The following is a 15,340-nucleotide window of genomic DNA, read 5'->3' as shown; positions in this document are numbered from 1 at the left end:
ATCCAAATTTGTTTTTAGTTTTCCAGCGAGTTGCAGCAGTGTTTACAGCACACTGAAAAAATGCATGAGTATTTGGCTTTGCTTCAAGATATGAAACCCCCTCTAGACAACCAGGAGTCTCTGGATAACAATCTAGAAACTTTGAAGAATCAGTTTAAACAGTTAGAGGTAAGAGTTGTCTGCGCCTATTTATAGATGGTAGTCAGCTGATGTTAGGTTTGGAAAAAGAAGCAGAGCCCTTTACTTTTATGTTTCATGTTTATATTTGTGTTTTTCACTAAACAGTAAATCTAAATAGATAAGTTTCTTTGCAGACATTTGAATTGGGATTGGCTCCAATTGCTGTTATTTTAAGAAAAGATATGAAGTTGGCAGAAGATTTCTTAAAGTCTGTTCCCAGTGACTTTCCCAGAGGATGTCTTGAGCAATTAAGTGTAAGCCACCAGAGTTTGCAGACCGCCTTCTCTTCCCTCAGCAACATGTCTTCAGAAAGAAGGAAACAGATCATGCTTGCAATCGACTCTGAAATGGTAGGCATATAAAATGTCAAATTCTGATTTTTGAAGAAAATTTGATTATTTGAGAATTTAGTCATAAGATGAAGTGTTTTATTTTTAGAGGGTTAAACTCTTACACTAGAATCACTATTTGTAAAGATTTGAAATTTGGGGGACAGACAGAAATGAATGCACAATTTTATTTTCTAGTCTAAACTAGCAGTTTCCCATGAAGAATTTCTGCATAAACTTAAGTCATTCTCAGACTGGATATCAGAGAAGAGCAAATCTGTGAAGGATATTGAGATTGTGAATGTTCAAGATACAGAACATGTGAAGAAGAATTTGGAGTTTCTCAAGGCAAGTATCAAAATAAATATGACATAATATATTCAAAAAACCTATGGATTTAATACAATTAATGTTTAGAAAATATGACTTTGCTAAGGCTATAAGGGATTATTATCTTTCTTTGTCTCTAGAGATGTTTGTTTACAACTATAATATAATCATAACTTTATGGATGCCATTCTACTGCTATGCCAAATGCCTTATCAAACTCTTACTACCACTGACATGTTGAGATTTGTATTTATGTGTTAGTTACATAAATGGGTAACAGTAGTAGTTAGTCATATAAAAATAAGGATAGAAATACGTAATAGTATAAGTAGTAAAGTTATATATCACTTAATGATGGGGCTACATCTCAGAAATGTGTCATTAGGCAATTTTGTCTCTGTGTGAACATCATAGACTGTAATTATAAGAACCTAGAAGGTATAGCTATGGTATAGCCTATTGCTTGTATGCTATAAACTTGTGAGCATGTTATGATACTAAATACTGTCGGCAACTGTAACATAATGTATTTGTGTATCTAAACATATCTAAACATAGAAAAGGAACAGTAAAAATATGGTATCATACTCTTATGAGACCACCATCATACATGTGGTTCATTGTTGACTGAAATATTGTTACATTGTTATCCAATGCATGACTGTATTTATATGTTAGTCCCTTTTGGCGTGCTGGATTTTTTTCCCAAGTTCTTAATTTGAACAGAATGCCTCATGAACATGGTTAGGCTTCCAGCCTGGGAAGTCAGAAAACTGAAATTCTGGCTCATTTAATTCATATTTCAGATTTCCCATAGTCTTGTTTATGTGTTACCACAGTTTCAAGGATGTTGTAAATATTAGCAAGAAACATTTTAATGCAGATGTTTCCCTTCAATGTGCTAAATGTACCTAAATTGGATCTTTGCCTTTTGTCATTTTAAGTGTGATGTAACCTTCTTAGAGGTTATATATCTTTTCATATAAGACCAGTTACCATAGTATTTAAACAATTAATTATCATTGTCTATTACTAGATGATGAATAGATTTTTGACGAATAACAAAAAAGTCAATAAACCTTTCAGTCACTGATATAAGAAGCATATTTTAAAAATATTATTGTTAATGTAAAATTTATCATGGCTTAGCTCTCTACTGGTAACTTGTACTGCTTTGTCCACAGAATGTAATAAAAGAACTTGGACATACCAAAATGCAGCTGGAAACTACTGCCTTTGATGTGCAGTTCTTCATTTCTGAATATGCACAAGATCTGTCTCCCAACCAAAACAAACAACTGCTGGGGCTCTTAAACACAACTCAGAAGTGTTTTCTGGATGTACAGGAATCAGTAACTACTCAGGTGGAACGTTTAGAGACTCAGTTACAGCTAGAACAAGATCTTGATGATCAGAAGGTTTGCCTTTCTTTGTGGAGTTGGAATTCTTTGCTTTTAGTGTGAAACTGTAGTGTAGATACCCAGGGATTATAGCATGATGGGAAAGATTTTCTGTAAAGGCATTAATGGACAGCGTATAGCACAGAGATCCTACAGCGTATAACAATATACTTAAAGATTCTTTTTTTCCATAATGATGTTGCAATTTAGTTGATTTTAATTTTCATGACTCTCAAAAATACTCATTTCAGGTGAGAGTCTTGAATTTTCCCCTAAGACTAGAAAATATGTATGCACTCAGAAACTGCAAGGAATAAATTGATAAATGTATGGCTAAAGAAGGTTAGGAGTTTCCTTTTCTTCTGGGAGGTGAAATGGCAAAGCAGTTCAGAGCATGGCTTTGAAGCCAAGTTTAGTTTACATCCCAGCTGTACTACTCACTCGTGTGACCCAGGGCAAGCCGCTTAAGCTCAGTTATCTTACTGGGAAATTGGAAATAGTAATAGTGCTTATCTGGTAGTGTTGTGAACATTGATAAAAGAACGTATATTTAAAAGAAAAACACTTTGTACTTTGCCTAGCATGTGTTAGACTTTTAGTAAACATGATCTATAAGATGAATAATTAGTGTATATATAACAGGAAAATGAAAGATGCAGGTTGTTAGTACTGATTTTTTTAAGTTAATCTTTTAGAAGATTTAACGAATTGTATTAGCGTGCTAATAGCAACAATGAGCAAAGAGGTAGGATTGCAATTAGACATAGTGATTAAGTAAAAATATTGCATGCAATGTTCCTTTTATTATTTCTTGAAGCACCAGGCATTGTCTCTAGCATGATAACCTATATACACATATCAAATATGTTAACTGACAAATCACGACTAACTTCTCTTTTGATGTCCTTTTGCAGAATTAATTCTGTGTGTCGCAGTTTTCAAGAGCTTAAGAAAACGGGATGTTTCTTCCTGTTGGTCAGAAGTTCCATCTCTTACACATATGCATGGCCAGTATTCTGTTGAGCAGTTTCATCTAAACATGGTCTCTTTCCTTTTATAAGGGACAAGCTCACGTTCTGTCTCACCTTGCTCAGTTTGTACCCCACTGCTATCATGTTTACAGCATACTTGTGAAAGCTTATTAGAGGAAACTTGAAAATGTGTTCTAATAAAGAGCTATCATGATGGTGCATGATAGTGATATTTATGACCACACATTTAAGATGTTTTGGTGTTTCCTCACTTTAGATTGTGGCAGAGCGTCAGCAGGAGTACAAAGAGAAACTCCAGGGCATTTGTGATCTCCTCACCCAAACTGAAAACCGGCTGATTGGTCACCAAGAAGCCTTTGTGATTGGAGACGGCACAGTTGAGTTAAAGAAGTACCAGTCCAAGCAAGAGGTAGAATTTGGTTTTGTATCAGCAGCCCTGTGTTGATGATAGGTTTGATTACTATCATTTGGAAGGTAGTTAGGATTATTGAAAAATACCAGTAATTTTAGCATTTCAGAAGCAAGGCATACTTAGATGCCCCGAGCTTGAGCTTTAAACTTCATATTAAAAGTGAGATTTCCAAGTTCAAGCAAGCCAGGAAATTTTCTTCACTTTTTTGGTGAGAGTTGCTGAGTGGAGGAGATATAAAGGAGATTTGATAACGGAAATATCACGTGATGAATTAAAATTTGGGTCGATTTAAGACCAACTTGCTCACATGCAGATCAGGAATAATAGCCATCAGTTTGAGTTCTTTCTCTTTCTTAGTTCCTTCATATTTCTTTACTTTTTCTCTGCAATTTGTTCCTTTGTATTGAAGGAAGGTGAAAAAAATAATGAAAATGACAAATAAAGATATCTTTATTTTGGGATCAGGAGAGAAAACATTCTCATTGTAACTAGATAGCTCTTGGTTCAAATTCCAGACTCTATACATTGTTAGCTTTATAACTTAATCTCTCTGATTCTCAGTTTCTTCACTGGTCATACTTCCATTGCTATTTTATTGTAGAAGTTAAGTAAATATTGTGTAAGTCACTAGCACAGTTAATGTCACATGTTAATGGCTCAATTAATGGGATTTCTTTTGATTCAGATACCTCTCAGAAAAATTTGAGGGTTAAAATAAAGTATGGAGAGAAATAATATTAAAACTCAAACAGTATAATATAGGGAATTAAAATGCATAATAAAGGGAGAAAAGAAGAGGAAAAATTACATAGAGAAATCTAGACAGAGGAACACTATAACTACTGAAGAGAGATCTTAATCTTGAGCTTCCTAGCAGCCAGGGCAAGGAAGCAAACATAACATATTATAGAGGCTAGTGTTTAGATGAAGAAAGTATCTTAGTTCACTGGGGAAACTATTTGTTTTTATCCTGAGCAGTAGGTATGTATTTAAAAATAAAGGTTTAGAAACAATAAATATTATCATATATTTACAAGCTTAAAAATCTGGTGCGTACAAATTTGTATAGATTAGATAATGAATGCTTCAGTGTTTTCAATATTTCACAGACTACATTCTTTTGTTAAACATGAAAAGCCATGCTTTTCTTTAATGTTTGAGATTTTAAATTATATTAAATATCATAATTTAAGTAAACCAACTCAAGTTAACATATTGAATTTGTTTTTCAAACTACGTGGGCTAGACTTTCATCTCTGTGCTTTCTCCTCGTTTTACAATTACACCTCTGAAAGAGTTAAATAGATAATAATTTAATATTTTTTTCTTTTTATAAGGAATTACAGAATGATATACAAGGAAGTGCACAGGCATTGGCAGAACTAGTGAAAAATACAGAGAACTTCTTGAAAGAGAATGGTGAAAAGCTGTCACAAGAAGATAAGGCTTTGATTGAACAGAAACTTAATGAAGCTAAGATAAAGTGTGAACAGCTTAATTTAAAAGCAGAACAGTCGAAAAAGGAGCTGGATAAAGTTGTGACGACAGCAATCAAGGAAGAAACTGAAAAGGTCTTTATTCAAATATGTGGCACACTATTGCTATGTCAACAATGATTAGCTCAACTGCTACTTGAGTTATTAAGGGAAACCAGGTGGTAGTAAGTAATGATTAGCACCAAGGGCTAGAATTCTGGGTTTCTAGGTATGGAACTGACCAAATATTACAAAAGGTTTGACGAGTTGGCTTTGCTTAACTTTTTCTTAAAATGTAAGTGGGGCGGTGAGACTTTCCACTTGTGAAATATGTGATCACTCATCAATGATAAGATTTTGGAATGCACTTTTAGGAACAGTGAAAACTTCAAAGTAACTTCCTGTTGCTCTCACATTTAATTTCAATGAGCTAAGTTTTCAATGTGTGTCAGTTTTTTAGCATCCTCGTTCTAATTTAAAATGATCTGATCACTTCTGGAATGTCTTAAAACTGCCTCAGCCCATGTTCAGATGACCTCTTGTGAACTTTCCCTGCCCAGGTTGCAGCTGTGAAGCAGCTGGAAGAAAGCAAAACCAAGATAGAAAACCTTTTAGACTGGTTGTCCAATGTCGACAAAGACTCAGAAAGGGCAGAGACAAAACACAAACAGGTAATTGAGCAGAATGGGACCCATTTTCAAGAAAGTGATGGCAAGTCGATGATGGGAGAAGAGGATGAAGTTAACGGTAACCTGCTGGAAACTGATGTTGATGGGCAAGTTGGAACCACCGAGGAGAATCTGAACCAGCAATACCAGAAAGTTAAGGTACGCTGTTGTAAATGTAATGATATTGTTAAATTCTATTTCCAGGTCAGTAAAGGTGGAAAAAACCTAGCACATGAGTTATCTTTTCAAATCTTAATGACCACGGAGAGTAAAGTCCTTTTTTTTCTAGATTCATCATTATGTCAAATATAAATTATTGTGAGACTTCTAAGAAAGTAAAAAAAAAGTAATGAGAAATAAATCATTAGATATGGCATTCTCCATGTAAGTGAAGCCGAATTATAAGGAATTAATTTTAGAAATAATAATAGTTAATATTTATTAGAGCAATTGCAGTGGGCCAGGCACTCTTCCAAGCAATTTCCATCCTAACACATTTAGTCATCCCAGTTACTCTTTGAGGTTTTTATTTTCATTTTACAGATGGGGAAACTGTAACTTACAGTATTAAAGGAGCTTTCTGAAGTTACACATCTACTAAGGGGTAGAGTTGGGATTTAAAACTGGGCCACGTGCTCAGTTGCTCTGCTAAATGCTAATCCATGTTCATGGACTAGCTTGCTGTGCAATCCTGAGCTCATTTAAGTTCTTCCTGAGCTCAGCTCATCTATACGGTGAAGGCTATTTTTAAGAAGAGGTATAAAAGTCCTTCTAAAAGTTAACTGCATGATGGAAATTAAAGCTAACATTAATGGTACTCTAGGAACAAGGGCAACTTTCGTAGAACCATTTCTCAAGTGTCATGTAACTGATACTTTTATTTCCATGTTTGGCTTTTGGTAGTTGGATGACTGGACTTTAGAAATTTTTGCAGTTCAGTTTATTTTCCTTTCACTATTTGTCTTTGGAATCTTTAGAGTAGGATGCTGTCTGTGAGGTTCTTACAGAAAATATAAATTATGCCAGAAGAAGTGTGGAAGTATTTATTGTGTCCCAGTATTAAGGGACTATTATAGGACCTTACTATAAAAAATAAGATTTCTTAAAATGGAAAAAACTGATGAATTCTTAAAGGAACTTTATGAGTCAGTTACAAAGAAGTCAGGGAAGTTTAGTAACTTGCCCAAAGTAGTGACAAATACCAGTGGGTGGACTTAAACAATAAAGATGTCACACAGGAAAGCCCTTGTTTTTAGCGACAGTATGACAATTCCCTTCTGATCTTTTTACCTCTAAGAATATAGGAATCTGAATGCGTTTTAGGAAGTCCTAATCTCCTGGTGGAGTGGAGAGATGGCCAAAGGGCCTGAACCAAGATTTCTAGCTCTCAGTACTTGTGCCACATGTCCTCAGCTAAGCCATTCTCCTCCTTAAGCTGAGATTCCTCCACTGTAAAAGGAAGGGGATGGATTTGATAATTTATAAGGTATTCTATGTATCTATCCATGATATTATGTGCAAAGCTCTTTGGAGTGTAGCATATGAATATAATTCAAATACCAAAGACAGTCGGTGGAAGAAGTGTTATTTAGTCAAAAATATTTATCATGCGCCCACAATGCGGCAGGCATTGTTACAGATGAGGGTCCTGATGTTAATGAGCCTGTTCTCAGCTGACTAATGGGGATCAGTGAACGGTTGCCCTGTAGCAGTGCTTCTAAGTCCTTTTCACTTCACAGCATATAGTCATTTGTACGCAGCCCCCATGTGCCAGCACTGTTCTAGGTGCTTGGGACTCCCCAGTGGGCAAAGTAAGTTCCTGTCCTGGTGCTTGCATGCTAGGGGGGTGAGGGCGATACAGCACCCGATAACTAAGTTAGACGGTGTGTTAGACGGTGGTGAGTGCTAAGCGAGAGACATTAAGGAGTTAGGTGAAGATGGTTGAGCGTGGGTTTGGGGGCCAGTTTTCCATGTTTAAATAGGACTTCAAGGAGACGACTGATGAAAGATGTGTTACTAGACAAAGAACAACAGAGAAAAAGACCCTAAAGTCTACCAAGGTGGGGAGGGCGGTAGAGGTGGGAGCAGCAAAGAGGTTGGAGGTAGTAGAAGGAGCTAGGAGGTAACAGGATCAGGTTATTTGGCTCCATGTAAGCCATTATAAGAAACACAGAAAATTGCCCAAAAGGATTATTTTCCTTTCTGCCTCATTTGTGTGGCATATTGGGGTGAATGGGAAAAGATGCTTATGGCTGGAGGGAAAGGGACTCTAGCCACCTGAGGCCCACTTGCTGCCCTAGAGGCTGAGGGGACCAGTAGCTCATACCTGTGACCTGCTCACAGCACGCCTGCCCGGGAGCCCGGCTTTCCTGCCTTCAGAGTGGATTTGAATCTCTGGCACGTGCCAGGCTCTGCGGGAAGTACTCTGCGTGTGTGATCTCATGTACTCCTTCCAGCAAACCTGTGATGTGTGGGAGTTATTGTCTCCATTTTCACATGCAGGAAACTGAGGCGTAGTGAAGCTGATAGCTCCCTCTCGTATTCTCTCTTATCTGTCCCTGTAACTTTCACTGAGCTTCTCTGAATGTACAGTGTCCTTGCTTAATCATTGTTGAAATGTTTTTATAGCTTTAAAATTACAGATTCTTTTTCCTATTTAAATGCTTTTCCAGGATCATTTCCTAATAAAAAACATTTTGTACTTATTTGCTCAATAATTAGGTACAGACATTAGCGGTCCTTTCTGGGTAACTGTAAGGAAGCAGTGAGCAAAATGAGATCAGATTATAGATGCTTGTGTTAGAATTGGAGTAGAAATTTATCACATTTTTTCCAAACTTCTCCAAAACAATATCTGTCCTATGTGATTGTCTAAATACTTTCTAGAGAAGGTTGCAAACTTCCTTAAAAATAAGGTTGGAGTGCTCAAAATGCAGCTCTGCCTATTCTGAAATTCATGCATAAAAGGGGAATATTGTGCAGCTTGAAAAGGGGAATGAGAAGCAAGTTATAGCCCTGTCGATCATTGAGTCCTGCCAGTCCTGAAGCAACAGGGAGCTGTCTACAGTGTAACCCTGTCACTGCTTGAAGGTTACAGTGAATTTGTTTCTACATAGGCCCAACATGAGAAGATCATCTCTCAGCACCAAGCAGTCATCATAGCCACTCAGTCTGCACAAGCCTTGCTCGAGAAACAGGGTCACTATCTCTCCCCTGAGGAGAAGGAGAAACTGCAAAAGAACATGAAAGAACTGAAAGCACATTATGAAACTGCGCTGGCTGAGTCAGAGAAGAAAATGAAGTTAACGCACTCTCTGCAGGAAGAATTAGAAAAGTTCGACTCTGATTATGCCGAGTTTGAGCACTGGCTACAGCAGTCAGAGCAAGAACTTGAAAACCTGGAGGCAGGTGCAGATGACTTCAGTGGTTTAATGACCAAATTGAAGAGGCAGAAGAGTTTCTCAGAAGATGTTATTTCTCACAAAGGTGACTTGAGGTACATCACCATTTCCGGAAACAGAGTGTTAGAAGCTGCCAAATCTTGCAGCAAGAGAGACGGCAGCAAGGTTGACAAGGCCAATATTGACACTTCTGCAACCCACAGAGAAGTTCAGAGCAAACTGGATCATGCTACTGATCGGTTCAGGTCTCTCTACTCTAAGGTAATTTTAATTTTGTTTTTTAAAGGAAAGATAATTCTGTGATTATAGATATTTTCACTCTGTCCTCTTTGTTTTGGAATTAGATGCAGGAAATCTAAAAACCGAAGCAGAGAGAAAAGGTAGTTTTATCACATTTCAGTCTTATTCATACTCTCTACCTCTGAGAAATGTGCTTAAAGATTAGGTGCTTAAAGTTAGTTAGTTTTGAGAGTGATTTCCAGGAAGCTCTCTCTCTGAAACGGTCTAATATCCAATATGACCACCAGATGGCGTTTACGTATTGGCTAAGCAAAGAGAGTATTTCTAGTCTGCTGCCTCTCAAGCTTGGGGACAGAAATTTCGTCTCAGATTATTCTCTTCACAAATACTACAAGTATTTGTCTTACAGATATTGGATCAGGATATTATTTCAATACTTAATGACTAGCAGACTGGTTTGCTTCTTTTTCTTCTGTGGACAAGTAAAAGAGTGCTGTTTAAAAAGAAAAGCTTAGAATATATTTCTCTGTTTGCAACATAAACTGAACAGACTTACCAGGTAGCATAAATGATTTGAAGACCATCGTTGGCTCTTGGGCGTTACTTCATTCAAATAGACTATTTGCCTTCCTTGTGTTAATCTTGTGCAACATGTGGAAACAATTTATTAAGCACCTTAAAAACCTTCCCATCAAATGCATGTCTATACACATGGTGTATAAAACCCACTGGGAATGTGCCCTGTAGATCTGCCTCCACTGATGATTGATATCTTTATCCTTCATTCAGAGTTAAGACCCAGCCCTCGTAAATATGTTTTTGACTTGGTAAAATCTAGAACTATCTCCTGATTTTTATGGTTACTTTTTGGCTTCTTAGAGAATGCTTCTTCATATGAAGGAGAAAATCTTAGCCCTACAGAGTTTTCCTTAACTTTGGTTGAAGTCTCGTTTTTTCCAAGTTACGTAGTTCAGAGGTCCTAAAGTTACTTGAAGCAAATGAAAATAATGGGTTTTAATCTCCTACCCCTTTTCTCTTTTGAATTTTAGTGCAATGTTCTTGGAAATAATCTTAAGGATCTGGTGGATAAATATCAACACTATGAAGACGCTTCCTGTGGACTTATTTCCGGGCTCCAGGCCTGTGAGGCCACAGCGAGCAAACACTTATCTGAACCTATTGCTGTGGACCCCAAAAATCTGCAAAGACAATTGGAAGAGACCAAGGTAAAAAGAGAGAGAGAGAGAGAGAGAGAGAGAGATTGAGTGTGCACAAGAGAGAGATCCAATCCTTCAATAGTCTCACTGAAAGGATTCCAGTTTCCCATACTTTTGTGATAGTTTCACCTAGGGTAGGGGAAAAATGATGTGCAAAGTATACTTCTTCCTCCAGAGGGAGTTATGACTCTGTTTCTCCACAGTCCATTCATTTTTTTTTTTCCCTCTTCTGTTATTTAACCGATTTGACATTGCCGTTAGGGTTTGTTACCTGCGTTCCACAGCCCCTCCTCCCTACACAAAACTGAATATTGTCCAGGCCACTTATTTATCTTTCTCATTGTTTATGCTCCCACCTCAGTGGATACCAGGGAGGTTCCCTGGGCCAGGTCAGCACCCTCAGATGGATGAAGCCTTCCCAGGGATCGCCTCTTTCCTTCAGATGTGTGTTTTCAGTCCTGGATTTTTGTCTTTTCTCCAACTCCTGGCCTCAAGTGATCCTCCTGCCTTGTCCTCCCAGAGCGCTAGGATTATAGTCAGTGTGCCTGGCCTGGATTTTTGTCTTTGTTTTTATTTTTCTTCTTCTTTTCCACAAGTACAAAAACAGATCTGTTTTAATTAAGTTTTCAGTTCCCACCTGATTGTATGTTCACGGACAGTGTATGTAATGGGAGCAGAGGAGATACTGTGACATTAAGGCCATTATTTTGGTAGGAAATGTCAGTAGTTTAAAATGATTAAGATTGCCTGTATTACATTTAGTTAGTAAATTCGATATTTTTAGTATGGGAAATATATAAAATAGAAATACGTTTAAAGTGAGATCTATATTAGGTAATTGATTATATCCTGTATAAAATAATTTTTATATAATTAGAGGAAAGAAAAAGAAAGAAAAATCCAAAAGAATGCTAGAATGCTATGACTTTTTAATTAAACAGATGCATGGATTAATTTTAAAACAGAAGAACTTACTTGGCAAGTGCCGTAAAAGAAGACTCCTCTAGTCCTAAGGCAGTTAAAGAATATAAAATGGAGAGAGACATCTGAAAGGAAAATGAATTCTAATTAAGCCACAGCATAATTTTAAAAATTACATATATAATAAAGTCCTTCCTGGCATATGTATACATCTTTGTTGCAGGGGATCTCAGAATGTATCAAGGATAAATTTTTATGAGGATTAGGTTGTCTCCATTTCTTTCTTTATTATTAACAACGTTTTACAATTACTTTTCTTTTAACCATAACATAAATACATAAGACTACTATAAAAATCACTCCTTTCTACATTTAACATACTATGTCCTACTTAGATTCTATTGTATAATAAATGGAATTTTGGGACACCCAATTAGTTTATTTGAAATAATTCTGTCCAATAGTATGGTGTTATTAACATTATTATTCGAAGAACTGTGAACTTTGTTGTCAGTAGTCTGATACCGCTGTGCTGTAACATTCCTCAAGATCCCCTTCCAGGGACATCAGTGGATAAAACAAGATTTTAGCCGCATAAGACGCACAGAAGACAGGATTCTGGGACCAGTCTAGAGGCCTGGGTTTGAAACCAGCCCTGGGGTCAGAGCGTGTTGACTGACGATGTCTACCTTCCAGATTTGCACCGATCCCTGGAAGGGTGTGAAAGTCAGAAACCTTGATTAACTGGACAAATGCCCACAGTTTTATAGATTTCACTCTTTTCTGGTCCAGGCAAGGAGACCCAGGGCATAATCTTGGAGTATTTCCTGTCAGAAATGCTTCTTTCGTGTTGTAATTTCCTTGAAATCCATTCAAAACAATGTAAGGGTACCTATTTGAGTACTTATAAGTAGCAGTTTTGTTTCAAAGTGGCACTATAAACCACTATTTTCATTAAATTATAACTTGATACAGGTTAGGAATTAAAAACTATTAACTCTATCAAATATAATTATCAAGAGTAATGGCATAGAATGTTTTGAAAAGAAGTGAAGAGGAGCTGCTGCTTTTATGTTTCACTTCTAAGCTAGAAGGTGATAGGCAGGACCATCTTTGGCATTGGATGTTTTTATAGAACCGTGATAACTTTTACATTCATTTATTCATATATATATACATTTGTGTGCTGGGTTTTGTGAAGACACAATGATATGAACACTCTGCCTTTGCCCTTGGTGAACTCACACTGAAAAATAATTTTCTTGTGGGGGGTGCCTTTAACTTTATTTCATCTCCTAAATAAACTTGTGATGTGAATAAGCTGTCCCTGTAGCCTAGACTTCAGTTTGGTTATAGATAAAATTCATATCCTGGGGTATTTCTGAGACTTTCTGTAACAAAACCTCTAGGAGAATTTCCCAACAGATCCACTCTGATGAGGATTCTCTGGTCTCTTGGCACAACTGTAGGATCTGGTATTCAGATGACATGTTGAACATAGTGGGCCTTTTGACATGTACCTGCATGTCGTCACTGTTTCTTGGATTATGATTAGTTGAGGACATTTTTGTCATTAGCTTTAAGCATTTTTTAAAAATAATAATAATAAATACCACTGAAATAGAAGAGTCCCTATTTAGGGCTTGCACTTAATATCTTCATTTATTTACTTACTCATTCATTCCAGAAAATTTTACTGGAGCCTGCTATGGGTCAGTCAAGCACTGGTCTAGGCACTGATATTAGAAAGCTGACTAGGAGACATTCCTTAGTTCTCAAGTCGGGGATATAATAGTTTGATAGAAGAGACAAATAAATTCAGTAATAGTCACCAGGTATTTATGGGAGCTCCTACTGGAGAGTACTTCACAAAACTGGGAGTGAGGAGACAGTTAGGGAAGGTTTCCCAGCTGAGTATTAAAGGGCGAATAAGAGCCAGGTTCAGGACGGTAGGGGGTCAGTTGCATGAAAAGGTTGATATGTAGAGAAGTTAAGGCATTGGGTCCAGTGGGAGTAAGTAGCTAAGAAATAGCTGTGTTGTTGGATTTTTCTGGAACAAGAAGTAGAGAAAGATGAGAGTGAAAATAGAATTAGGGAATAGATTTCATTGGACCTTTTACAGCATGCTCAAGTCTTGGCCTTTATTATGAAGGGAAGCTACTGAAGGATTTTAAACAGGGGAGTGATATATGGTCAGATATATATTTTAGATAAAATATGTTGGGACCTATAGCAAAGAAGTGGCTGGAGACAGGAGCACAGTAGGAGTCTTTCTGCAGTAATCTAACTGAGAAATTATACTGCAGTGATCCAGAAATTTTGATCAGAGCAAAAGTTAGTTTTAAAAAAATATTAAGCAGGTAAAATAGTCATGACTTGATGGTTGATTTGCATGTGGAAAAGAAGCCTTAGAGAGGATGGTGTCTAGGAGGAGCTTCAGGTTTACTATTAGGGTGATTAGATTTGACCCCAGAAGGAAATACAGCTATAGGGAATGAGAAGATGAGTTCAGATTTAGCTTTTTTGAGTTTGAGTTGACTGTTGGAAACACCCAGATGGAAACATTCAAGAGGCAGTTGGAAACCTGGGCCCATCGCCAGGAATGAGTTCATCGTAATTGAACATACGGGACTGGGAAATCTGAATGTAGGAGTAGAAGCGGAGCTAGTACCTTGAGTGAAATCAAAGCCAAGCATAGGACCTGTGTGATCAGGCAGCCCACTTGGGCAGGGCTCTGTCAGCGGTGTTAGGAATGTAGGGCCAAACTTCTGGAAGACTTATCTGTGGCTCCTGCTTCTACCTTTTTTCTCCTCATTCTCACTGTTGAACTGCATCTGCTCACTCAGAGATCAGCAGGGACTTCTATTCAGTAAATTCAAGGACTCATTAGTCTTGGTTTACATTATCCTTTCTGAAGCAATTGACACCGTTAACCTTTTTCCCTTTCCCTTTTCCTTTAAGCTTTGGGGACAGAATTATTCTGGGCCCATTTCCACCTCCCTGGTCACATTTGTTCTATCTCTTTCTCTATATTTAAATATAAACATTCTTCATGATTCTTTGAAATCTCCTTTTCTAGTGTTCCTGTGCTGTCTCATTGTCTTGTCATGTATATTGGCCTCCGGTTCTTTCTGTTTAGCTCCAGCTTGTGTTCAGAGGCTCCTCAGTTCCCAGCTTTGCTGTTTTTTCCTATATGAGGGTCCTAAGACCACTTTCAAAGTCATGAACTCCAAAACAGCCTCTCCTTTTCTCCTAAACTCGCTCTCACTTTTGTTTACAAGTTCTGCTAATGTCTAGCTCAAAATCTTTGGATACTTCTTTCAGCTTGTCTCCTCTTGTCCTTTGTTCCTGCCCCTTCAAGCAGTGCTGTCTAATAGACTGTTCTATGATGATGGAAATGTTCTATAATTGCTCTATCCATTCTGGTAGGCAGGCACTAGTCACCACACATGGCTTCTTAGCATTTGAAATGTGGCTAGTACAACTGAGGGATTGAATTTTTCATTTTATTCAATTTCAACTAATTTAAATTTGAAAAGCCACACGTTGTTAGTCCTTACCATATTGGGCAATTTTGGTAACATTTTACCAATTCCTTTGGACTCTTCCCAACTCTGTAACTAATTCCACTTTCTTAATCCAGATGACTGAGGAGTAGAGTTATCCTTAGTCCTCAGTGGTCCTCACTGCTTTGTTACTGCTGAAGTTGCCCCCAACTGGTGTCTATCTCTGCCTTGCTTCTTCCCCATTGACTTTTTCCCATGCAGTGGGAAAT

General features: G+C 37.4%; 1 protein-coding gene across 10 annotated transcripts in view; it reads left to right on the top strand.

Annotated features, from left to right (window-relative positions):
* The window catches only part of DST (dystonin), a 443,403-nt gene that overhangs the window by 310,570 nt on the left and 117,493 nt on the right, over positions 1-15,340 (top strand). For 6 of the 10 annotated variants that reach the window (XM_069487494.1, XM_069487495.1, XM_069487498.1 and 3 more), the window contains 5 exons: positions 3,488-3,640; positions 4,981-5,214; positions 5,679-5,945; positions 8,903-9,448; positions 10,477-10,653. In XM_069487494.1, the coding sequence (XP_069343595.1) occupies positions 3,488-3,640; positions 4,981-5,214; positions 5,679-5,945; positions 8,903-9,448; positions 10,477-10,653 (1,377 nt within the window). Of the gene's footprint in view, positions 1-18; positions 169-314; positions 531-707; positions 858-2,023; positions 2,258-3,487; positions 3,641-4,980; positions 5,215-5,678; positions 5,946-8,902; positions 9,449-10,476; positions 10,654-15,340 lie in introns of all 10 variants that reach the window. The other 4 variants (XM_069487492.1, XM_069487489.1, XM_069487491.1 and 1 more) reach the window with 1 other exon arrangement.

Source organism: Eulemur rufifrons, chromosome 15, assembly GCF_041146395.1.
Source record: "Eulemur rufifrons isolate Redbay chromosome 15, OSU_ERuf_1, whole genome shotgun sequence".
In the NCBI taxonomy this organism is placed as follows: domain Eukaryota; kingdom Metazoa; phylum Chordata; class Mammalia; order Primates; family Lemuridae; genus Eulemur; species Eulemur rufifrons.
The sequence above is the reverse complement of the archived record's forward strand: the minus strand, read 5'-3'. Positions and strand labels throughout refer to the sequence as shown.